The following is a 26,207-nucleotide window of genomic DNA, read 5'->3' as shown; positions in this document are numbered from 1 at the left end:
AAGTAATGAAATTTTCTTTTTATTTTTTTTCAAGTTTAAAAAGGTGAAAACGGGCTGTACCAAAACAGGTTGCAAGACAGATTTGGCCCACAGATAGTAGCTTGTCAATCCCACAATAGAGTGAAATTTCAAAACAAAAAATAGAGAACTGAAAATTTACCAGAAAGAAAAGGCTGATTACTCACAAAGTGAATGCAAAAAGAAATGGAGCAGTATCATTCAAACATCACAAATAAAATAATTTTGAACATAGAATTCTGTTCCAAATTTTTAAGACTTTATTTATTTATTTTTAGAGAGAGGGGAAAGAAGGGAGAAAGAAGGAAAAAAACATCAGTGTGTTGTGCCTCTCACACGGCCCCTACGGGGGTCTGGCCCGCAACTCAGACATGTGCCCTGACTCGGAATCAAACCAGCAGTGGTTCACAGGCCGGCACTCAATCCACTGAGCCAGAACAGCCAGGGCTGTTCCAATTTAAATTGCAATGGCCAAATAAGAATATTTTCAGACATTCAAAGATGCAAAAAGTTTTATCACCCACAGACTATCTCTGAAAGAAATGTTAAAGGATATTCTTTGGCAAGAAGGCAGATGGACCCTAGAGCAATAGTGGGATGCAAGAAGTAATTATGAGCAACAAAATTAGTCAAAGTTATTCTTAGAACTAGGTACATATTGATCACAGATGCTTTTAACGTGAGACAGTAAAAGGAGACCAGGATAATATGCTACAATTCTTTATTATAGGGAGACTATAGATGCTGATATAATTGTAGTTCTCTAATAATGGCTAGAGTTAAGTTATGTCTTAAAATTTTAAGCTCAATCACTAATCATATTTAGAAAAAGACAATTGATTATTAACTGGGAAAAATTGAGTAAAGAAGACGAGAAACCCAATTAAAAAATGGGGAAAGGACTTGAACAGACATTTCTCCAAGGAGGACATACAGAGGATCCAGAGACACATGAAAAGATGCTCGATATTGCTAGCTATCAGAGAGATGCAAATTAAAACCACAATGAGATACCACTTAACACCAGTCAGAATGGCTATCATAAACAAAGAAGCAAACAACAAGTGCTGGAGAGGTTGTGGGAAAAGGGGGACCCTAGCTCACTGTTGGTGGGATTGCAGACTGGTACAACCACTATGGAAAACAGTATGGAATTTTCTAAGAAAACTAAAAATGAATGTGCCTTTTGACCCAGCAATTCCACTATTAGGAGTATATCCTAAGAGCCCTGAAGCACCAATCCAAAAGAACCTATGCACCCCGATGGTCATAGCAGCACAATTTATGATAGCCAAGAGTTGGAAGCAACCTAGATGCCCATCGGTAAATGACTGGATCAAAAAACTGTGGTACATTTACACAATGGAATTCTATGCTGCAGAAAGGAAGAAGGAGCTCCTACCCTTTGCAACATCATGGATGAAACTGGAAAGCATTATGCTGAGTGAAATAAGCCAGGTGGTGAAAGACAAATACCATATGATCTCACCTTTAACAGGAATCTAAACAACAAGCAAGCAAAATATGACCAATGACACTCAAATACAGAACAAGCTGACAGGGTCCAGAGGGGAGAGGGGAGAGAATCATAGGGGAAAAGGGGATGGACTCACATGAACAAGTATAAAGGACACATGGACAATAACTAAGGGTGGGGGGCGGAAATGGGAGGGAGGTGGGGAGCACTGGGCGGAGGGGGCAGGGCTAGGAATATAAGACAGAAAACTGTACTTGAACAAAAATTAAATTAAGAAAAAGAAAACTTGGTCTCCTAAATACAGGTGTGTTAATCAGCTTTCTTTTTGGTGGCTAGTGACCTAAACTCAAATCAAATAGCGTAAGCTAAATCATCATCATCATCATCAAAGTGGAATTACTGGCACATAGAACTGAAAAATCCAGAGATATTACTGACTTCAGAAACTCAGACCTTACCTCTTTTATATCTTAGAAAATTCTTTCACTTTTACTCTTCAACAAGCATTTCATAAGTGGTGACAAGATGATCATGTAATAGCTTCAAACAAAAAGAGAAAAATCCCTTTCTCACAGAATCACCACTCCACCCCCCCCCACCCCCAAAAAGCCCAGAATTTGTATCCCTTTGGTTGTAATTGTCTTGGTTCGGGTCCAACCTCTGAAGCAACTCCTGAAGATTAGTACTAATCTTGGTCAGGAGTCAAGTCCATCCAACTACATGATTTTGCAAGGGAAATTAGAGGGGAGAAAAAGGGAATGTTATACTGATAAAGAAGTAGAGTGCAATACAGTAAAGAAGAGAGAAAAGATAAACACAGTACAAAATAAATGGCCAGAATAAGTCCAGATATAGTATCAGTCACAAAACTCAGATTGGATTAAAAAAAACCCAACTGTATCTCTGGCCGGGTGGCTTAGTGGATTGAAGTGTCGTCCCATACACCAAAACGTCTCATGTTTGATCCCCAGTTTGGCACGTTCAGGGGGCAACTGATCAATATTGCTCTCTCATTGGTTTCTCTTTCTTCCTACCTCTCTCAAGTCAATAAACATATCCTCTGGTGAGGATTTAAAAAATATCCAACTGTATACTATTTTTTAGATTTGTACCTAACATAGAGGTAACAGTCAAATGAGTATTAATAAGAAGAAATCAAGTATTGCAGTGTTAGGGAGACAAACAGAATTCAAAGTTTAAAAGAGACATCAGTATTTCAACAGTTGTCCATGAAAAAAAGTTATCAACTTTCTGCAACATATAAAACAAATCTGATGTAAATGCAAGGAAAACTTGACAAATCTACAATCATGTAAAAACTAACAAATAGGAAAAAGAGAATATAGAATGAGTAAGCTTTCGGAGACACTCAAATATATACTTGCTACCCAACAAGTATCCTTAGAACCACCACAAAAGGGCCTACTTATTAAAACAAAGAAAATTGCAATATTTTAAAAACTTACTAGCATAGCATACTGGCCCATTTATTAATTAAAATGCAAGCTGAAATTTAAAAATGCACAATCTAGAAATTTAAAAATAAAAATTTTAAAGTATTAAATATTTTTCAAAATAATAGTTAAGCTAAAGAGGAAGTTAAAATAGAAATTACAATCATTTTTATTGACTTTTAGAGGGAGAGAAATATTGATTTGTTGTTCCACTTGGTTGATTCTTGTATTTTTCCATGACCAGGGATCGAACCCACAACCTTGGTATAGCAGGATGATGCTCTAAGCTACCTGTCCAGGACCAAATTACAATCTTTTTAGCTGTCCATCACCTTAACCACTTGGCCACCTCATCCCCAAATTATAATCTTTTTAAGAATCAAGTAATGAAAGTAATATAGGGTGGGACAAAAGTAGTTTGTATGGAAAATAACATGATAATTAATAATAATACAAGAATAAACTCATATACTCATAGCTGTAAACCTGTTGCTACATCCTATCTTCAAATCTATGGGGTATACACAAGGGGAAATATATAATAACTTCTATACTGAAATAAAGAATTAGACTATCCTCTCAAGATACATGAAAAAGAATGACCAAATAGACCCAAATAGTACATAGAAGGAAGAAGGTAAACCAACTTCATTTAAACAAAAATAAATCTACCAATTTATACACACACGCAGCATACTATTTACCAACCACTACTCTAAATATTTTAATTCACTGAGTACTCACAAACACCCTATTTTGTAGATGCTGTTATCTCCATTGTACAGCTATGAAAACTGAACCACAGAAGACTAAATAATTTGTCAAATCTACCAATATATAAAAGTAAGTGGGTTTTAGCCCAAGATCGCTACTGGCTCAGCTTTTCAAGAAGATCTGTCTGTAACAGATTAAGAGAGGGAAAAAATGTAAAATATAAACTGATTCTTCAAAGGCATATGACAAAATTTAATTTATCTTCTGGTTAGGAAAAATCCTGAAACAAGGCAAATTTAAGAAGAGTAACTTCTTAACAGTTTTTAATTGGTACGAATCCTATACCTGAGAAATAACCAGTTGAAAATATAATGGGAAAAAATCCCACTGTAATATCAAGAAAAAAAGTGACTTGAAAATATATTGTTATAACTCCCCAACATATGTTGTGGAAGATGGTAAACAAATTCTAAACCTTACATGGGACAATAAATAAATCCCTTTTTTAAAAGAACAAAGTTGAAAGACTTAGGCAGCCTGACTTTAAAGCTTACTATAAAGCAACCAATCATCAAGACATTGTAGCATTGTATACACCTGTCTAAGTATACACATAGATCAGTGAAACACTCCAGAAATAGACCCAGTTTAATTCGAAGGAGAAAGGGTAGCACTTTCAACAATGATGCTGAAACAATCAGATGTCTATATAATAGCAAAGTAAAAGAACCTTGATCCATACTTCACACCACATACAAAAATAATTAACTCAAAATGGATAAGAGACCTAAATGTAAGATATGGAAAACTCTGAAGCTTCTAGAATAAAACATTGGAGCATGTCTTTGTGACACCTTGGGTTAGGCAAGAGCAATAAAAAATATCAAGACATTGGACTTCCTTCAAAATTGAAAACTGCTCTTCAAATGACACCATTCAAAGACTGGAAGAAAATATGTCTAAAATATCCTACTGAAAGATTCACATCCAGAGTATATAAAGAACTCTTACAGCTCATGAACAAAAAAGCACCCCAGTTTTTTAAAGGGACAAAAGATTTGAGGAAAGAGTTAACTAAATTAAAGGTACAAACAGCAAATAGATAAATGAAAAGATGCTGTACATCATTAGACATTAGAAAAAGGCCAAGTAGGCATTCTCGCCCCCGCCTTTCTGTTCCTCTTCGTCTTCCCCACAGACACATTACCTTTGCCTTTCCCTCTCCTAAGCTCCAAGGGCCATTCTGCTCTGTAACTTGTTTCCTGAGCCTCTGCAGCCTCGCTGGCTCACTTCTAAAATCTATAACTTTCTAAATAAACTTACTCTTATAATTTGAAAAACATACAAATTAAAACCACAATGAGACACAGTACATAGCCACTGGAATGACTAAAATCACTAGTTGGTAATAATGGGAAGCTGGAACCCTCATACCCTGGACCGATATGGATATAAAATTATGTAGCCTCCTCAGAAGAGCTTGGCAATTTCTTAAAAAGTTAAAACAGACACTTATCATATGAATCAGAAATTCCTCTCCTAGGAATGTACTCAAGAGAAATATTCATCCAGAGACTTGTACATGTATGTTTAGAGTACTATTACCTATAGCAGCCCCAAACTGGAAATAATCCAAATATCCACCGAAGTGGTGAACTGATAAAATACAGTATATCCATATAATGGAATACTACTCAGAGTAAAAAAGGAATGAACTACTGGTAACTACAACATGGATGTGTTATGTCTCAGAATAATTAAGCCAAGGGACAGAAGCTAGACAAAATGAGTATATTCCACTTTTGTATGATTTCATATATATAAAATTCTAGAAAATGCAAACTAATCTATATAGTTGACCTGGAACAACTCTCTTCACAGTTGAAAATCCACATACAACTTTTGACAGCCCCAAATCAACTACAGCCATCCCTCAGTATACAGGTTGGTTCCAGAACACACACAAACACACAGGTACCAAAGTCCACAGGTGCTCAAGTCCTTCATGTAAAGCGGCATAGAACAATGCGTGCAGTTGGTCTTCCTCCACACGTGCGATTGTTAGAATTCACAGACATGAAACCTGGGGGTATGAAGGGACAACTGTATATTTATTGGGGGAAAAATCCCATGTGTAAGTTGACCAGTTCAAACCCATATTCAAGGATTAATGGTAATGACAAAAATAAATAAATCGGTGGTTGCCTGGGGAGAGAGGACAGTGATTATAAAGGGGCATGAGGACACTTGGAGGTGGATATTTTCATGATTTTGATTGTTATGATGCTTTTGAAGTATATATTAAAGTCAAATGTATTAATTGTATACTTTAAATATGAGCATCTTTGTATGTCAATTATACCTCAGTAAATAAAAGAACTACTAATACATTCAACAACATAGATGAATGTCTCAAAAACAATATTCTACATAAAAGAAACCAGACACTAAAAATTATGTATTACATGTTCCATGTATTAGCAAAGGCAAAATTATAGATCCGAAAAGCAGATCAGTGGTTGCCTAGTTCTGGGAATGGGAGTGGAGAGTGGATGCAAACAGGAACAAGGGAGAGGACAGGCAGATGGAGAGATGAAAGTGTTCTAAAATTGGATTATGGTAATGGTTGAACAATTTTAAAAATTTACTAAAACACTTTGAGCACTTAAGATTGGTGAATTCTGTGATATGTAAATTATACTTAAATAAAATTGAGCCAAATTTTATTTGGTTCATAAGAGCCAAAAATGTTTAGCTTATTGAATTGCCAACAATTTTTATTTTTTTTAATATTTTTTATTGATTATGCCATTACAGTTGTCCCATTCCCCCCCTCATTCCCCTCCACCCTGTACACCCCCTCCCACCCACATTCCCCCCTTTAGTTCATGTCCACATGTCATAAATTCTTTAGCTTCTACATTTCCCACACTACTCTTGCCCTCCCCCTTTTTCCCCCCACTGTGTAAGCTGCTTATTCTTTGTACCTTCTCCCCACTTCTCCTCCTCCCACTCCCCTGTTGCTAACCCTCCATGTGATCTCCATTTCTGTGGCTCTGCTCCTGTTTTAGGTGTCAGCTTAGTTTGCTATTGTTTTAGGTGTGGTTGTTAATAACTGTGAGTTTGCTGTCCTTTCACTGTTCATATTTTTTATCTTCTTTTTCTTAGATAAGTCCCTTTAACATTTCATATAATAAGGGCTTGGTGATGATGAGTTCCTTGAACTTGACCTTATCTGAGAAGCACTCTATGTGCCCTTCCAGTCTAAATGAAAGCTTTGCTGGACAGAGCAATCTTGGATGTAGGTCCTTGCATTTCATGACTTGGAATACTTCTTTCCAGTCTCTTCTTGCCTGTAAGGTCTCTTTCGAGAAATCAGCTGACAGTCTGATGGGAACTCCTTTGTAGGTGACTGTCCCCTTATCTCTTGCTGCTTCTAGAATTCTCTCCTTGATTTTAGTCTTGGGTAATGTAATTATGATGTGCCTTGGTGTGTACCTCTTTGGGTCCACCTTCTTTGGGACTCTCTGAGCTTCCTGGACTTCATGGAAGTCAATTTCCTTTGTCAGATTGGGGAAGTTCTCCTTTATTATTTGTTCAAATAAGTTTTCCACTTATTGCTCTTCCTTTTCTTCTTCTGGTACCCCTGTAATTCGGGTGTTGGAACGTTTAAAGATGCCCTGGAGATTCCTAAGCCTTTACTTATCTTTTTGAATTATTGTTTCTCTATTGATTTCTGTTTGGTCATTTTTTCTTCCTTCTGGTCCACTCCCTTGATTTGAGTCCGTTTCCTTCCCATCACTGTTGGTTCCCTGTGCATTTCCCTTCATTTCACTTAGTTTAGCCTTCATTCATTCCTCTAATTTGTGACTAAAATCAACCAGTTCTGTGAGCATCCTGATCACCAGTGTTTTGAACTGTGCATCTGATAAGTTGGCCACCTCTTGGTTGCTTAAAAGTATTGGCTCTGGGGCTTTGATTTGTTCTTCTGTTTGAGCCATTTTTGGTCAGGTTGCTCCTGTTATGTATGAAGGGTGGAGCCTTAGGTGTTCACCAGGGCGGAGCAACTCAGTTGCTGGGTTGTGACACTGTATATGGGTGTAGGGTCTGAGAGGGAATAATCGCATTTGTTCTGCTCTTTCTCAGATTTCAGTCCCCTCTGCTGCTTCCCATAAGCTGGCACTTTTTCAATCAGTGCTTTTAGGCTTTATTTTCCATCACTGGGGCCCTAGGTCATACGGTCTCTCTAGCTGCCCCCTTTTGCCCAGTTTATCTGCACTTGAATGTGTGACTGTAGTTGCTACTGCCTTTTCCTGCCAAAATCCCTCTCTGCCAGCCATAGACTCTTCCCCTCTTACCAATCTGGTTGAATGGTTGTTGGACTTCCATACAGTTCAGTTTTCTGTCTGTTCTGGTTGTTTTTGTTTCTAAATCTTTGTTGCCCTTAATTTTGGTTGTGCGAGGAAACACAGTGTTTCCACCTACACTTCCATCTTGGCTGGAAGTCCATGGCAGCAATTTTTAAAAGATAGTATTAATTTAGTTAATATTTGCATTCATACTGTACCCTAAGCAGTATTGGATATTGATGAACAAGAGACAGGATCCCTGCATAGCAGGGAAAACGATGGATGCATTAAAATAAAATGTCTTAACTGGTCTCATACAGGAAGCACATTTCGGTAATATAACACCTCACTGTAGGCTTACTATGCCATAAGACAAGAACTTCCATACATTGCAGATTCGCCCAAGCTCCTTGGAAAATAATTTGACAATATGTAGCAACAGCCTTGAATTTATACCCACTGCCTACCAATTCTAGTTCTGTGTGTATGTTATAAATAATCAGAAATTTGGATAGAAATTGCTCATCCAAAAAATTGGCATTAGTCACAGGTAATTCTAAAATTAAAAAACTCAAAGTAACACAAATGTATAATAATAGAATGGTTAAATAAGTCATGGTATCTAAGTGTCATATTATGCACACATATAAATTTTGTGTTTGCACATGAGCATAACATGGAGAAATCAGGTTTACAAAATTGTGATATAATCTCAACATTAAAAGTGTGTTTATCTGCATACACAAGCTAAAAAGCTCCAAAATATTAACAGTGGTTAACTCTTAGATTTCAAATAACTTGGTTTTTTATACTGTTCTATAGTTTATAAAGTTGATCTAAGGAACATGTATTACTTTAGTAAACAAGGAAAAGAAGTTATTCTCCTTTATCTGTTTACATAGGTAATGGCTTCACTGCAGAAGAGTTAGAAATAAGTGATAAACAAAATCTTCACCTAAAATCCAACCCTCAGAGACAGCCTATCTTATCATTTAAGAGTATGTCCTTCTAGACATTTCTGTGCAAATAAATAATTTGTTTTACAAAAATAGAGTTTATATTACATACTGTTTTCTAATCTACTTTAAAAACAGATACAGTACAGATAGCAAACATTTAAAAGTTTGTTAGTCTAAAAGGAAGAGGAATTGATGACAGCTTGAGAGAATAAATACTTGGCATAAATTTTTTTTCTAGTTATGTCAGTGTTCAGAGAAGGTGCCAGTGTCTGATGGAGAGGGGAGAGAAGAGAAGCAAAGGGATGCAGACAGAAGTACAGGTGAGGGGTCACAAGAGGAAATGTAGAGACCAGCTGTAGTGAAATTTGACCTGTATATATGAGAGGTTTGTGCTAGACACCCCTCTTCTCGTGTTGTGGGAGATAAGATAAGGCCTCCACGATGCATATGTAGGTGATAAGGTCCCAAGGGGGAAAAAGTCTTACAATAGCCACAGCCTCTAGAGTGAGCACTAGAATGTCAGCAAGGTAGCTTATTTACAGTTGATTATAGCTGACTGACATGGTTCAAAAGCAAGACCGGAATCCCAGGACCACAATACCTAGGGCTTTATCATAAGAGGAATTGCAAATAAATCAGTGTAAGTCTGTCAAACAGAAATGGCCAGATTCAATTATTAGAAAAGGAGGAATGGTAGTTCCATGGAAAGAGCAGAGGCCTAGGAGCCAGACAGATCTGGTTCTAGCGACCACTTACCAGCTGGGCAGGTTATCTGACTCCTGAGGCTCAGTTTCAGAAGACACCAGCAAATGCCTTCCTAGGTGGTTGTGAGACTCTAAGATAATATATATAAACACCTGGCACGTAGTAGATACCTGATAAATAGTATCTATTACTACTGTTACTACCCCCTACATGGAAAGAGATGCACTATAACATCATGGTTAAAAGCACAGAATTTGGAGTTAGACAAACCTATTAAGTTTAAATCCTGGCCCTATCACTGTGCAATCCCAGGCATTGAAGCCTCAGCATCCCCAATATGACAATGAGGATACCTACCATACCGAGCTGTTTTAAGGATTAAGTAAGACAATGTACAGGGTGAGGCAAAAGTAGGTTTACTCTAGTTGTTCATATAGAAAAATAATACAATTATAAATAACATTACAAAAATAAACTTTGGCATACTCACAACTGTAAACCTATCTTTGCCCCCACCCTGTACATTGGTGGGGGCAAAGATATCAAAGGTATATGATATCTTTATATTATCATCTCCTTAGGCATAGTGCCTATTTAATCAGTAAACAGTAACTTTTACTACCACTTCTGTGATCCTGGCCACACTGCATAACCTCTCTGAACTAGACAGAATCCCATTAGCAGTAGCAGTAGCATTCCACTACCTACCTTTTTCCCTTCATTCCCAGGGCACAGAACATGGCACACAGCACCGTAATTATCCACTGCATGAACAGCAGGACTGTACCGAGAATTAGAACTAACATATCTAGGAGTGTCTGGGGGGGAAAATGGAGCTATTTTTCTTTCCATTAGAACATGGGCTCCTCCATGGCAAAAAAACCCTTGTTTTACTCATTTGTGATCCCAGCACCTGGCAGACTGTTAGGGCTGCAGAAGATCCTCAGCAGATGTTTACTGAGTGCCCTGGAGGCAGCAGATAATCCAGCAGCCACCCTTACTACGCAGATAACTGCAGGAGTCCTGATGACTTGGCCCTCCAAAAACAAATTGAAATCCTCCAGCTACTTTACCGTCTCACAATCATAGGTAGGCTATGTGCCAAGTGCCTGATTCAAGGCTGGTACCTAGGTTATGTCTCCAATAAATAACCTACTAATGATTCCAGACTTCAGTGAGGTGAAAGAGGACCATAAGTTTCCATATGTATAAGGCTGCAAACATTTTGATCATCACATCCAGCAACACAACATAATCAAAGCATGAAACAGAATTTGTGTACCAGTAAGTTTAGCCAAGCTAATAAATGGTCATTAGGGAAAACCAGAAAGGCAGGATATCAGTTACATAAACTTATTCAACTAAGTGTATCACCTGTATGAAGACAATACGTTATGACACCAAATTTATTTATAATTAACATTCTTATGGTTTCTGCAATAGAGTAGTTAAAAGCTCAACAAAAATTAGGTAAAGTAGGCCCTGGATGGGTGGCTCAGTTGGTTGAGGCGTCATCCCCATACACCAAATGTTTTAAGGTTCTATCCCCAGCCAGGGCATATATCTAGGTTGCGGATTCGATCTCTGGCCCCGGTGCATATGGGAGGCAACCAGTGGATGTTTCTCTTTCTCTCTCTAGTCTCCCACCCCCTTCCTCTCTCTCTAAAATCAATAAACATCCTCCTATGAGGATTTAAAAAGAAGAAAAATGTATGTAAGGCAACAAGAAAGTGAGATCTGCAATAATCAGAAACAAGCTTTTCTGCCAGTTTGACTAATATTTGACTTCAGATTTTTAGTTGAGGTTTTTACATTATCATAAGGTACTTTCTTAATAGAATATTCTGGTATTTCACCAACAGTTTTACATTTATTAACCTAGATTACATGTAATTCTTTTTATTCTGAGAGCCTTTATCTGATCAGTAGAGAAATAAAGATTTGCTGCTGGAAAAAATGAAAAATGAACAAATTAAAATCACTCTTGGTTCAATCATCCAGATAACCATTCTTCTCCTTTTGTGTATTTCTTCTTGACATTTATTGTTACTAGTGTTTTCATAAACATGACTTTCAGTGCTTCAGTGTTCTCAAGCAATAACTCATCCATTTCTCTATTATTGGACATTTATGTAGTTTAGAACTGTTTTCTACTGAATGTTTTGAAAGGTGAGTTTTCCTTTTATTAAGTATAAACTTATATGAATTATTCTTTGTAAGAGTTTTTGTAAAGGCATCGTATGTGCATATTGGGGCATGGGGAGAGAAGGAATGACAAGTTGGTATGCCAGAGCATGGTGTATAATCCTACAAGGGGAATAGTTCAGTGTCATTTTTTTTAGTGCTCACTAAACAGCCTTTATTGGACTGGAAGTTAATATGATGGAAGTTTTTTTTCTGTATTAAACAAATCAAAGCCCAATTTTAATTTATTTCAATAAATACTCATTAGTACCTACTCTAGGCCAGGCACTGCGATGGGCAATAAAAATAAATGAAACCCTTCCCTCCCTTCAAGTTCATAATTAGAATATATTTAACCAAAAAATTTTAAGGATTAGATTTTTTAAAAGATTTTATTTATTTTTAGTGGAAGGAAGGGTGGGAGAAAGAGAGGGAGAGAAACATTGATCAGCTGCCTCTCACAAGGCCCCAGCTGGGGACCTGGCCTGCAACCCAAGTATGTGCCCTGAGTAGGACTGGAACCGGTGATGAGTGACCTCTCAGTTTGCAGGACAGTGCCCAATCCACAGAGCTACAGTAGTCAGGGCTGTTTAATTGAAATTTGTATACTACCTACATCCAAAATAAAAGAAGAATTAACAACTGTTGGCTTGTGACCCTGGGGAATACAAGGTATCCTCAGCCCTCAAAAATGAAGTGATATCCCCTGGGCAGGTGTGGTGCAGTGGATTAAGCACTGGTTTGTGAACCAAAAGATAACTGGTTGGATTACCAATCAGGGCACATGCCTCGGATGCAGACCAGGTCCCCAAGTGGGAGTGTGCAGGAGGCAACTGACCAGTGTCTCTCTCTTCCTTCCTCCCTTCCCCTCTCCCTAAAAATAAATAAAATCTTTTTTTAAAAAAAGAATGAAGTTATATCAACTATCTGAGGCAGGAAAGTGGGTGGTACATATTAGGAAATTTTAACAAGAGTTCAAACAAAAGATTTTCTAGTCATTGAATGGGTCAACAGAAAAATTCATTAACCAGATATCCACCTTTCCAAGTATTTGAGTTAATCCACTTTATGTCAGTGACATAGTATACCTATTTTTAATTTAAATATATAAAGGTAAAATTCATCTACTCCTATTTCTAAAGTATTATGGACTCCAAATTAGAGAACTGCTTAACATTTCATTCTATGCTTATAGCTACCATAAGTGTTAGATTTCCTGAGACAAGCCCTGAATCACTGTTCTGTCCCTTTGCCCCTGTAAAGAATCAGAATCCCAAAACTGGAATTAAACTAAACCTCCCAGACAATACCCTGAAACTGCATACAAATCTTTTGTCAGACCACATATATGCTAGTCATTATTTCTGCTCTTTCCAGCTTTTATACTTCATCCCAGGAATCTTAAGAAACAGCCTTAATACTTTTGCCCAGAAAATTGCTCATTTGAAAGGGAAACTTCTTAGAGAAACAGGCTTCTAATGCAATCATATTCCTAGGAAAAAAATACATGAACCATTTTCTCTTATGCTCACAATACAGTATTAATACTGAGTTAAAGAATTATTCTGAATTTGATACCTAGGGTTTTCAGTGAACTGTTTGTGAACCATATGAGTTCTGCTTTATTCCTTTGACCCCTTTACTAATTCAAAGATGGCCAGTTAAATTAACCGAGGACGTCATAAAATTATCTTCATTGGAACCCAGAGGAATCCCAGTGACCGGTCAATAAACCTGGAAGAGGTCATTTGGAAGGAATTGGTTAACACTCTCCCCCCCTCAGGAATTCCTGGGGAGCAGGTCAAGATTAAGGCTCTTGTAATTCTGTCTGTGGTGACTTCAAGATAACTTCTGCACCCTCAGCATTTTACTGACTCCAGCCTTCCCCAATAACTTGACACATCATTTCACAAGAGCATTAAGATTAAGACATCACTTTTCATTCAACAATTCATTTTAAGTCCCTAGCAATGGTTAGTTACAAAATGGACACTTTACAGGCCAGTGGGGAAGACAGACTTAATTATATAATTATGAAGGAAACAAATAGGGGGGAACTGATAATGGAGAGAAGTTTGCAACTTAAAGTGCTGAGGGAAGAATTTCCGGAGGAGGGAATGACAAAGTTAAGGAACAGTCATGCAAAAAGCAGGGAACAAAAATGTCCTAGGCAGAGGGAAAATCAGAGCAATGGCTCGGACACAGGAAAAGTGTATTGAGGACACTTTAAAAGGTTAGTTTTGCTGGGGTATGGTGAGCAACAGAGGGAATGTGGTTGGAAAAATTAGTAGAAGCCAGTTCACGCAGGGCCTAGGGACACTATTGAAAAAGAGTTGAACGAGAAATATAATCCTCCTTAACATTGTCAGATTACTCTGCTAGATTGGTATAGGTGCAAGAGTAGAAGCAGGGAGACTGATAAAAAAGCCATTATGGACATCTACATAAGAAATGGTTGCCCTGGCTGGTGTGGCTCAGTGGATTGAGTGCCAGCCTGTGAACCAAAAGGTCACTGGTTCGATTCCTAGTCAGGGCACATGTCTGGATTGCAGTCCAGGTACCCCATTTGGGGGCGTGCGAGAAGCAGCCACTTATTGTTTTCTCCATCTCTTTCTCCCTCCCTTCCATTCTCTAAAAATAAGTAAATAAAATCTTAAAAAAAAAGAAATGGTGGCAGCTCAGGTACTGGGAATCAGGAACCTTTTAAATGGCATCTCAAATTTTAAAATGAGCATAAGGTAACCAAAGGGGGAAGGGCACCACAGGCCACTGAAAAACATGTACATTAGCATTAGATCCCAAGACCATAACACATTCTGACATGGTAAATAACCTATTGTGGCAGTAGCAAAAGGTATATGACATGAGTGAAGGCCAGAAGACTATTGTTAGAAAACTACTGCAGTGATCCAAGCATGAAAGTATGATGTCCAGAACTGAAGACTAGTGATAACAAGAGAGGAAAAGGCAGAATCATATCCATGTGATACTGAAAGTGGTAGCAGAGACTGGCTGGATTTGAGGAGGGCAGGGCACAGGAGGAGGGAAGAGGAACTCAGGGTGGCTAGGTTTCTGGCTTTGAGTGGGCAGGGGTGTGAGAAGGGTGAGTTCAGGTTTGTATGTGCTGTTGTACCAAAAGAGCCATACAGGCAGTTTCCAGTTTAGAAAGAGCCTGAGGCCAAACATGTACATTTAGAAGCCACAGGTGAACAATCCATGAGAAAGACTGATTGCCCAGGGAAGTAGCACACGAGAAGAGCTTAGTTCAGAATACTGAGATGCACCAACACCAAAGAGGGCAAGAGTTAGGGCAGGGTTTGTCAACAACAGCACTGATGTTTTAAGCTGAATAATTCTCTTCTGTGTTGTCTGGCACATTGAAGGATGTTTAGCAGCATCCCTGGACTCTATTCATTAGATACCAGTAGAACCCACCCAGTTTTGACATTGCCAAATGTCCCTTGAGAGGGAAAAACCATCCCCAGCTAAGAAGCACTGAGTTAAGAGTCTCCAGGACACTGACAAATGGACTCTGACAATAAGTTCTTAATGAGCTCGCTCAATCCATGTTTCCTCCGAAGTTCCTGGAGTGTGTAATACTGCTCTTGGTTCCTTGAAAGTACAAAGAAATGCAAGTGGCATTCCACTATATCCACCCTCCAAGGCACTGGAATATCATCACGCACTAGACTGGATCAAATCCATTGCTAGAAATCACATTTCTGCTGTGAGGCTATAGTGGGGAAAAGAATGTCTTTTGTAAGCTTTTTTATTCGCAAGCAATGTACACAAAAAACCTTGAGACCCTGCCCCCCAAATATAGGGTTGTGTCACCATCCTGCTCCAGTAAGCCCTACCATTTCTACATCATGAGACTAATAACAGTGTTAATACAGTACTTTCCAAGAGTTTATAAGCCCTTTTACCTAATCTTTACTCAGTCCTTATGACACCGTAGGAACTCCTGTCATCTCATCAGTTGAGGAAACTAACACAGAGGGAGTAAGCAATGTGCCCAGTCACATTAAGTAATCAAACTGAGATTGGAACCCCCCAAAGTCTACGCTGTAAAGCTAAACCACTTAACTATTCTAGATGGCCTCCACTGAGGAAGGCGCTGGTTCAGTCTTTCTCATCACTGTATGCCTAGCATTTGGCTCATGCTTAACCAACAGGAGCTCAAATATTTACTGAATAAGTCGTAGGTTAGACTTAACTCATATTCCCAGATCTTCACTGAGGTGGTGTTGAAGACACGGAGAGAGCTCTCGGACAGGAAGTTAGGGCACCAAGGGTAAAATGTTTTTCACTGACAGGAAATGAGCAGTCAGCGTCTGACACTGCTTCACTTCCAGTGTTCTTTTCCTCCTTACTGCTTCCCTATCCAGCATATGCCAGTTACATTGAGGCCTCAAGGAGATAGGGTGAAGAGTAGAAACAGAAACTAAGTATGAACTGAAATATTTTTGCAAAATGATCAAGCTGTAGATAACTTTATATAGGATCCATAACTGGTACTTGGAGTTTTCCCAAAGATCAGATAACCTTTTATTTTTGGTAGTATCCATTGAAAAAGGTGCTAGAAAATTAAATAAGTGACACCTTCTGGATATACCTACACCTCAGCATATTTTCTCTTACTAGCCAGCCTTGGTACCTTTTTAATAAAAGAACTTTTATGTCCAGAAATTTCTGCACAAATGTTGTGAAAAGTCCATGCAAAAGGGTAACAAGGCTAAGCCATGCCAAGTACATAACAGACATTGCTAATTGACCATGTATTTTTTTCTAGGCTCAGGTATAGCCTCAGAACATTTGTCAATTTAATACTTTAGACAGCCATCACCCCCATGAGATAAAGTATTTATTTGTCATTCCTGCCTGAAGCCACCCTCAGAGGTAGCTTGGAGGATATGGAACTCCGAGGTTACCAGTAACCTTTAAAGGGGAGTGAGCAGAAGGAATATGCTGTGGAGTTCTGCAAAGAATGACTTTAGTCTACTCCATGTACACACCTGCACACTGAAATGTCCTTCTTGGAAGCCATGTAAGCTATAAAGCAATGAGTTAGAAAGTTCTCCACTCTACATGGAAGCCACCTCAATGAAAGCATTCATGTAAAGCTCATGGGACCTCAACACCCTCCCTGGAACCTAGCTAGCTAGCATCACTTTTAATGCTCATTCCTATCAAGGCTCCTACGGAAACCTTCATACAGCACATTTTCAACAAATTCCATTATGAACTTGAGCTTTACGAACAGGAAGGATGTGTTTTCTGTTCTAGAATATTGTCTTCTCCAGGGTAGCTCAGTTGTTTACAGCTGCCATTTAACTACTGAGAGTATTTTTGCAGGCCAGTCCTCATCCTCTAGTTTGCCATATTGACTTCTATTCAGACATTAAAATTTCTTTTAAAAAATCAGTAACTCACTTTTGCTGTTTCTTTCAGTTCTTTTGAAGATTATGAAACAGAGGAACCTGCCCCTCCCTCGGAAGTTGGAAACAAAGGCAGTAAAATAGTAACCTCAAGCCTTTCAGAGAAATGTGGAAAGCTTCAGTCAGTGGATGAAGAATAGCTGCCAATGTCTATATGAAAAGGAGATAACGTATTTTAAATGTTTTCTTTCCTGTGAAGAGATCTTCTAATTTGCATACTGCTTTTTAAAGGCTTTGATTTCTGCAAGTGTCTATCTGCACTAGGAAATTTACAACATTTTTAAGCAATAGGTCTGGATATATGTACTCAGTTTGGGAGACTCTTCCAGTTTGCCTCAAACCTCTTACAGAGCTTTTCCTCAAACGCAAGTACAATGATACACATCACTTTCCAAAGTCTGTGAACCAGCACTCTTCACCCCTGAATGTACCAAGGATCTCTTGGGGATGATGTCAAGCACAGTTCTCTGCACAAAAACAGGAGTTGCCTCTATTGTCCAGCATCCCTGAGGCCCCTAAGGGCTCCAATGAAGCCCGGAAGAAAACTTCACTTGCAGAAAACTTGAGTTAAAAAATTCTGGAACTTGAAAAAGCATTAAGGGCCTCCAGAACTGAATTAGCCCTGGTAATAAAAGCACTGCCAAAACATCTCAGAGACTTCTTTTAATTATGTGTGTACTGGAGTTCAAAGATCTTGAACTTACTTGGTTTAATGTATTATTTCACAATGACCTGCCAAACTGCTAGTCACTTTACATCCTCAGGTATTGTAACCACTGGGCCTTCCAACCTTACTGGCAAGCTCTGAATAATCCCCTTCTCACCCTGTGGGTCTTATATAAAACCTGAAGAAAAAAATTGTGAAATGAAAACAAGTATGGAATTTGACTCACTTGAAAAAAATTCAACTCACCTATTTGTAGCAAACTATTGAATATTTTATTAGTCTCTATTTAGCTGACACCCCATCTACACTTATCAAAAGGCCTGCTCGAAGACAAATGATGTATGAAAATTCTTACTAGACATATTCATCACTTAGTATCAAGCTAACCCAATGTAAAGGCCTCTCTCTAAACATTACTCATGTTGACACTACTACTACAAATATTCCATCCACCTCAATATTTATCACAAAAGAGTGGTACCACCCACAAAAGAAAGCTATTTCATGTTCACCATAGTGGTAGATGTGTTCATTATGGACATCTACACTGATTCAGCAAGTCACAACATAGCCAAGTCCTGCGATATCCTTGAAAATAAAATTGAACTATAAAAAGGATGGAAATTTGATAGTGTATCAGAAACCCCCAAGAAACTTTTTTACATTCATCTCTGAATGTTACATCTACTTCCCCTACCTCCAGAACATTTTTTAACCAGAAGTCCTGAAGGTCAGAATAGCTTACTTTCCCACCCCACTTTCGTTCCCATGCTAGTGTGAAGGCCAAATAATGAAATAAACCTTTGAGCTGTGGTTAGCAAAAAGTGGAGAAAAGGAGAATTTAGGAAATGCACTATCAACTGGCATAGTAATAGTTAGCAATCCTTGTCAGTTTCCTCCCAGTTTCCTGTTGTTTTATCTGATCTCTAATAGTTGACAAAGAACTAAAACTTAAGTGACTAAATTTGAGGGAAACACTATATACTATAAGCTGAATACACTGGTAAATTTGTAGGATTAAAAATACTAATGTGATACATGAAATTTACCATCTACCCATCCAATCTTTACCAGGAAAGCAATTATTTTCCTATAGAAAAATAAAAAGCCATATATGGTTTAAGGGTTTTATTATCCATAATGCTCTAAACTATTTCTAAGACTCAGAAAAATGCTAAAAATAATCTGAATCTCAAATATACATTTAATTTTTCTAACTTGGTTTTACATTTTTACCTTCTTACTAAGTAAAGTCCCTCTCTTCCTTACACTTTGGTCAATATTTGGTTTCAACATTCTGTAATATAAAAACAATCTACCAATATTCCATTTAAGATAAGGCTATTTTAATTTAGGTTACTCAAAGTACCAGATTTTCAGATATAAGAATGTGTTTCACCGTACTCCTTTCCTAGAGCTGAATGCAAGAAATGTGAATTCTGAGGAACTAAGATAGTATATATTTGATTTCCTGGTAAAGATCGTGCTGCATATAATCATTACTGCCAACTGGAAATTTCAAGGTGTTACAGTATCCCAGGCTCCCTGATAAAAGTTTAAATTAAGGTTTATTGTGATCTTAATAGTAGTCAATAAATAATGAGTTTCATAGCATACCACTAATTGCAAAGTAATCAAATACAATTCTGTGTATTTTCCCTGCATCTTATCTATGTCATTGTGTATTGTTCCAAGTGTTTATAAAACTCTAGGCTGATTAAATATGTCATTTGTCAACTTTTGAAAATGTTAAGGTGTGTTTCAGTGGAGAAGCCTGCATGATTTAACTTTCATTTTACCCTTTCTCCAAAACTAAATAAAGTTGTCAAATATGAATACCATTCACTAAGATAATCAATTATTACATACTTGGGCTTTAATCACACTTGAATTTCCTTTTTCTATCTGAGTAACTTTGTAAACAAGCTTGAGATTCAAAAAGAATAATAACTCTTTGAAATCCTGAGAAAACTATAAAGAAATATCTGTAAGGATAACACCTCATACTGAGAAGTGATTTCCTCTGGGGATGGGAAGGAGGATCAGGGTTTGAGAACAAGGGATTCACAGGGATCAAAGAGAATTTTAGTCTTATATATAAAACATCCTTTTAAAGAAAATGTAACTGATTATTTGGGTGCCCCAAAAGATAATTTTTTAAAGGAGGGAGAAAAGTTAAAGTGCCATTAAGCATTAGATTCCAGTACTATACTTTGAACTTAGTATTTTTTAAAAGCATTTTATGTTTGTTACCTATAATATGGGAAAGGAAATTTTATTTTCCATATATAAAGCTTTGCAAAGCTTTCACTTTTCTTCTGCAGGTTACAAGTTGTTTTAAGCAAACTAAGAACACAGTGAAATAACAGGAATTCTTTACCCTTACACCTCTGCATGGAAAGGTATAATTAATTCAACTAACAAAAATGATAAAACTGTCAGCTCTATTAATTTCTATAACCTACGGTGAAAGATCATTTGATCACATATTATAACAAAGACTCAAAAGAACAAGTGAAGATGTGTCGTAGTAAATGCTATTATTGTTTTGATGGTTTCAAATCCTGATAAAGTACATTCAGTTATTTCAGTAATAATTTCTTAATCATCCCTAGCTAGCCATTGGTCATCATTCTAAATAACTCATGGTATAAAGAAAAACAATGTAAAAATTAAGGCACTGTAATTACTCTTCCCCAAGTATGTATAATACAGGCCATTCAGAGCATGCTTTCCCAAATTCCTCAGTATTCTACAACATAGAATTAGAAAACTAACATTTATTGATAGATTTAAGGTGTAATACAGGTTTCCAAAATGTGGCAGTGAGAATACCAGCATAAAAAAAGGGAAACTTGTGCTAAAAACAACCTGAATTTATCAATGGCAATATTACATTAACAATCAAGGCCCTCACAAACTAATGATTTTCACTTTTTCTATATTGCCAACCTACCATGCAAAAAAAAAAAAAAAAAAAACCACCCCCCCCCCAAGATTATTAAACTTGGGAAGCAATAAATTACTCTATGATTTTAAGATCATAATATCAGGAAACTTTGGGAGATTTGCAAAATATATCCTAATTATCCATGAGTACAATATCTCATTCTAGTCATTTTTGCAATAATCATTAATGAGTAAAGAACAGATTTACAAGTTTATATAGCAGGGCATCTGAGTTCAACACAAAACTGTTACAAACTTTAGGCAAATACATGTTTTCATGAGACACTGCTAACACTTAGGAATTAAATAAAATTCTGAAACTTGAAAAGCAAATAAAGACAAGACAACTAAGAAGCATTTTCCACCATTTACTCTTGTTATCAAAAATAGTTCAACTCTTCTTGCAAAACAAAACAAAATAGTACATACTGGACACATACATCACATTTTTCTTCCTATGGCTTTAGCCCACCCCCACCCCACCAAGAGACCAAAAAAAAAAAAAAGAAAGAAAGAAAAAAGAAAAAGAAAGAAAAAAACAAAAAGGAAAGCCCAACAACAGAAACAACTCTACCTGACCACATTCACAGAAAATGACACCAGGATACACTACAAAACAGAAGGAGGTGTCATCTGCTCTGTGTCCAAAGGTTTCTTCTCCATGTCTTGTACTAGGTGAGTAACCATCATTGAACATGCTGTGTGCCAAATCAAAACGTAACTTCAGCATATGTCAGATCTCATGAGAGATGGTGAACGTAGAAATTGAAAATTTTTCCAGCAGTATTGTTCTTTAAATAAGCACTGTCAAAGCAGCAGCTCTTCTTTTAAATCATAAGGTCATTTCTTCACAATCTAGTCAGTCCTTGTTTTATTTGGGCTGTGCTCTTTCAAGCAACTGACTAGATTTCCCTTCAACAGAATGTTTGTGACTCACTTATCTTCCCCATAAAAATTAATGGGAAAGAAGTGCATTTAAACTGAAACACAGTTTGTGCTTTACATGCAAAAGAGCATTCTAAGAAAATCCTCCTAGCTTCAAACCTACCTAAATGCACAGGCTTCATAAAAAGGCATTTTTATTAGGCCTCTATAAAAAAGCCTTCCTAACAAATAGCACCCTAAAAAAAAAAGCATACTTAAAATAAAGTCTGTGGCAAACTAGAAGAGGAAACAAAAAAAGTGGCCAATAGCAATAAGTATAATGTATAAATCTGGATACATTTGGGGACATTATTCCAAAATTATTTTAAATACATCCCAATTTCTAAATAAAACTTTTATATATATATTTTAAATTCTGTCACATACTATAGTCTAAACTCAATCAGCTTCAGAATAAAACTGTTCTTCTCCACTTCATTTATCAATTAGAATATTGCTCACAGTGAAGAAAGTGAAGAATTTTTTTCCCTAGAAATAAGTCAGACTTAAATAAAAAAAGGAGCTCAACTCAGAAAAGTTTTGGAGCATAAGTAGCTAAACATATGCAGTCTGACAAATTTCAGTTTGTTCACTTTTAAAAGATAGATTTCTTCAACATTCTAATGAGGGGCAAATTTTCTTTCATAATACTGCTGATTTAAGAACTGCTACATACACCAGTAGCCAATTTTCATGATCAGAAATGGTAATGTCAGCACAAAGGTTGAGCTGGACATATCAGCTTTTCAACAGGAGAAACATCGATGGCATCTGAAGCCAGCATTGAGTCTCCTGAACAAACTAATGGCTACTTTTTCACAAAAAATAAGCACAATCTTTATGGACTGACTAGATACCACTTCCTTCCATTTAATCATAAACTTTGATTACGCACAAAGCATGACCATAAACAATGAGGTTAATGTTATTTTCCTTGCCAAAGTTCATTTGTATAAATCAGTTGCATCAGCATTTGTTCTCAAACTATGAGGTTCTGTAAGAACTAAGGACATATAGTTGTAAGGTTACTCCTCCATTATCTGCAAACTATTTCCCCGACACTAACACATATAACTTAGCAATGAAAACACTTGATACAAGTGATCTATATGCAGGAGCTCCGGCAAGTTAAACCAACAAAACCATAGCTGCCTTAAACTGTAGCTATTTCCCTACCAGAGGTAGGTTTAAAGACCCACTGATTTAACAGTCGAATCTCATGTCTATAGCTTCATCCAAACTTTTATCATCATGTGTACTGGCAGCTAAAAACGTCGTTACTGGGGACCCTGTGACATTAATTACACTGGTGCTGGTACTAGCATTGCGCACAGCAATGCTGGTCACATTAATGCCCAAAGTGAGCCTGGTCTGCTCCAAGGCCTTTTCTGGCACAGCAAATGCCTCCAGCTTCTTCTCCCCATTGGCCATATAGGAGTTTTGGCAGCCACGACATATACAATCTAAGCAGGCTTTGCGGTTAGAGTAGCAAGGGCAGCGTTGGCCGCGGCATGTAAGAACACTTGGATTTTGAGTAGCACGCCCACATTTACACCCCTTCTTTTCCTGGGGCTTTTTATACACAGTCTTGGTAGGACTTCCTGGCATAAAATGATGACTAGGAATCTTTTCCTTTACTGTTTTGTCTTTTTTAAGAATACCTGGCTTGGTTTTAGAGTGAGATTTCTTGGATCCATGTTCATGACTCTTTTTCATGCTTTTAGTAGATAAAAGTACAGTTTTGCTGATTTTGGGTGTTGTGCCTCCATTGGGAACAGTTGCTATAGGCTGAAGAGAAATTTTGCTCTCCCGTTTCACTGTCACAGGAGCAGATGCCCCCAGTGTTGGGCCTCGGATAATGGTAGAAATTGGAAGTGGCTGGACTTTCTCACTGTCGCTTTCTGATCTGGATCGTTTTCTGTTCAATTTTGCTACCTTCGGAGTTGCTGCTGTACATGATAACCCATGAAGTGCCGGATTGGTGGACATAAAAACATTATGGCTAAGAGACTGGGAAGAAAGCTGCAGAAAAGGACCATTGGATACAGTGGCTTCCAAGTTGGGCTGCAAATTAGGGCAACAAACCTCTGTGTTTGAAACAGTTTCTAGGCTGCGGAGTACTTCCTCAACACTCAGTAACAGAGAGTCACCAGGTTTTATATCTTCACTGAAACTGCAGATATCAATGCCTGTGGAGCATAAGTCAGTAGCTACCGTGTCACAGACAGGTGGCAAGCTGTCAGACAGATCTTCAGTTTTTATGTCAACAGTGTTACATACATCAATTGTATTTGAATGTTCAGGTGAAGGAATATTTATACCAAATCTATCTATTGAAAGCCCGTTATAAGTAGGCAAACCATTGATAACAGAACTGCCAATAGCAATGCTGAGGGTGCTTTCAGATATTGGAGATAAACTAGCTTGAGGATCAGTTGTGGGTTCTGAGGTCGAAGGTAAAGGGGAATGTGTCAAACACAAAGTAAAGGATGAATCTGAAGGTTTTTCTGTCTCCTCACAAAGCAATGATCCATCATTAAGCAAAGCCAAAATATCAGATGAACAGTCGACTGCTTCTATTATATCCCGCGCCAATGTGGTCTGTGTTATATATTCACACAGTTTTTTGTAGCAATTCACTAGGATGCTTAATTGCTTGTTTTCCTCAAACTGCTCATAGTCTTTGCACCAACTACATGAAGGTTTCATCATCATTTTCTTGCCTTTACAAGTTTTGCAGACATAGTGTTGGCAAGTGGAGTTGATGGGTGCAATAGGATCTTGTAGCAAATGTCCTAAGAGGAAAAAAAAAAGGAAAGCATAGATTTTAGTATAATAAATTTACAATTTCATATACTGAAAATGAGATTTTTAAGTAATCTATTGAAATTGAAATGGGTTAAACTCAGAGCAGGTAACAAAAAATACAGGGTGGAGCAAAAGCAGGTTTACAATTGAGTAAAAGAAACATAGTTTATTCTTGTATTATAATTCATTATTACATTATTTTCCAGACAAATAACTATAAACTTACTTTTCCCCCACCCCGTACATCACACAGGAAATGAACTTCACTTCACTTATATACCATATACCCTATTCCTTTACTCAAACCAGAATCTTTCTCCATTCTGTGTTTCTTCCCCAAACAGCATATTCTGGTCCACTTTCTTATATGCTTCTCCAAAAGCTATATAGGTAGGTAAAGATCAGTCACCAAGAGCACAAATTAGGCCTAAAACCTTTGAAACCTCAACCTAATGCAACATGGCAATGCTACAACATATTGAGCAAAATCATGCATTTTTAAAAATTATTTATTGATCTGAGAGAGAGACAGAGAAAGAGAGAGAGAGACAGAGAGAGGGGGGGAAGAGAAATATCAATTTGTTTTTCCACTTATTTAGGCGTTCATTGGCTCTTATATGTGCCTTGACTAGAGCTTGAACCTGCAACCCTGGCACATCGGGAGGACACTCTAAAACTGAGCTGGCAGGCCAGTGCCCATATTGTTTATTTTCTGTTAGACAATGGGGAAAAGATATGAACAAAAGAGACTCCCTGCCCTCATTAAAAACAGTTTGACCTAGTTTGAAGACATTAATCCATTAGTACAAAGGCATCTTCACAGGATGGTTTGAAAAAACCATCTGTATAATAAAATGGTTTGAAAAAACAATTCAAACCATTCTATTATATAGATACTAATCAGAAACTAATAAAAGATCAATATGTAGTTATAATGTAAAATAATTATATCCACTTATTAAAAGCAAAAAGGGAATACGACTGAACTCAAATTTTGCTACAGAAAATCAAAATACACTGACAATGAAAAAAATTTATGCTTAAATACATTAAAAAGGAAAACAACTCATAATCCTTGGCTCAAATTCTTCTGACAGAATACATGGTCATAAACCACAAGTATCCTAGGTACATCTACATAATATAAAAGTGAAAGTGACTCCTCAACTTGTTAATCTTTCCCAATTTACAAAGCAACCTATACTGAACCAGGAAGGGAAAAGCAACTAGATCAGACCATATCTCCACCCTTACTTCCCCCCAAAGAAGTAAATGTTCCTTGGTTCCCAATTCAGGACAAATGGTTAGAAACTAACTCAAAGCAGCACCTATTTTCTCATACATGTTATATAACTGAACACTTAGGTACAGGAAAGAAGGTACTTCTTGCTATAGTCAGGTGACATCAGCAAATCCTCTACCTTAGAAGCGACTAGAAACCTGAAAATGTTTGACAAAAAGAGTCATTTTCACAATCAAAGGGATAAAACTATCTGAGAAGCATTTGTGTGTGAAAAACTGCTGGATTTCAGGTAAGGACAGTGGCAATCTATGGTGTTTA

General features: G+C 37.4%; 2 protein-coding genes across 3 annotated transcripts in view; one reads left to right on the top strand and one right to left on the bottom strand.

The window, feature by feature from the left end:
- Positions 1 to 19,801, top strand: part of PPP2R3A (protein phosphatase 2 regulatory subunit B''alpha) — a 158,531-nt gene extending 138,730 nt beyond the window's left edge. For both annotated transcript variants that reach the window (XM_037061227.1, XM_037061228.1), the window contains one exon: positions 17,312 to 19,801. In XM_037061227.1, the coding sequence (XP_036917122.1) occupies positions 17,312 to 17,438 (127 nt within the window). In that variant the 3' untranslated portion in view covers positions 17,439 to 19,801. The remainder of the gene's footprint in view (positions 1 to 17,311) is intronic.
- Positions 19,802 to 21,268: 1,467 nt separating this feature from the next.
- The window catches only part of MSL2 (MSL complex subunit 2), a 33,475-nt gene continuing 28,536 nt past the window's right edge, over positions 21,269 to 26,207 (bottom strand). The window contains exon 2 of the mRNA XM_037061230.1: positions 21,269 to 24,633. Coding sequence (XP_036917125.1) covers positions 23,042 to 24,633 — 1,592 coding nt within the window. The 3' untranslated portion in view covers positions 21,269 to 23,041. The remainder of the gene's footprint in view (positions 24,634 to 26,207) is intronic.

Source organism: Sturnira hondurensis, unplaced genomic scaffold (assembly GCF_014824575.4).
Source record: "Sturnira hondurensis isolate 20B ecotype Veracruz unplaced genomic scaffold, ASM1482457v3 Scaffold0013299, whole genome shotgun sequence".
NCBI lineage: Eukaryota > Metazoa > Chordata > Mammalia > Chiroptera > Phyllostomidae > Sturnira > Sturnira hondurensis.
The sequence above is the reverse complement of the archived record's forward strand: the minus strand, read 5'-3'. Positions and strand labels throughout refer to the sequence as shown.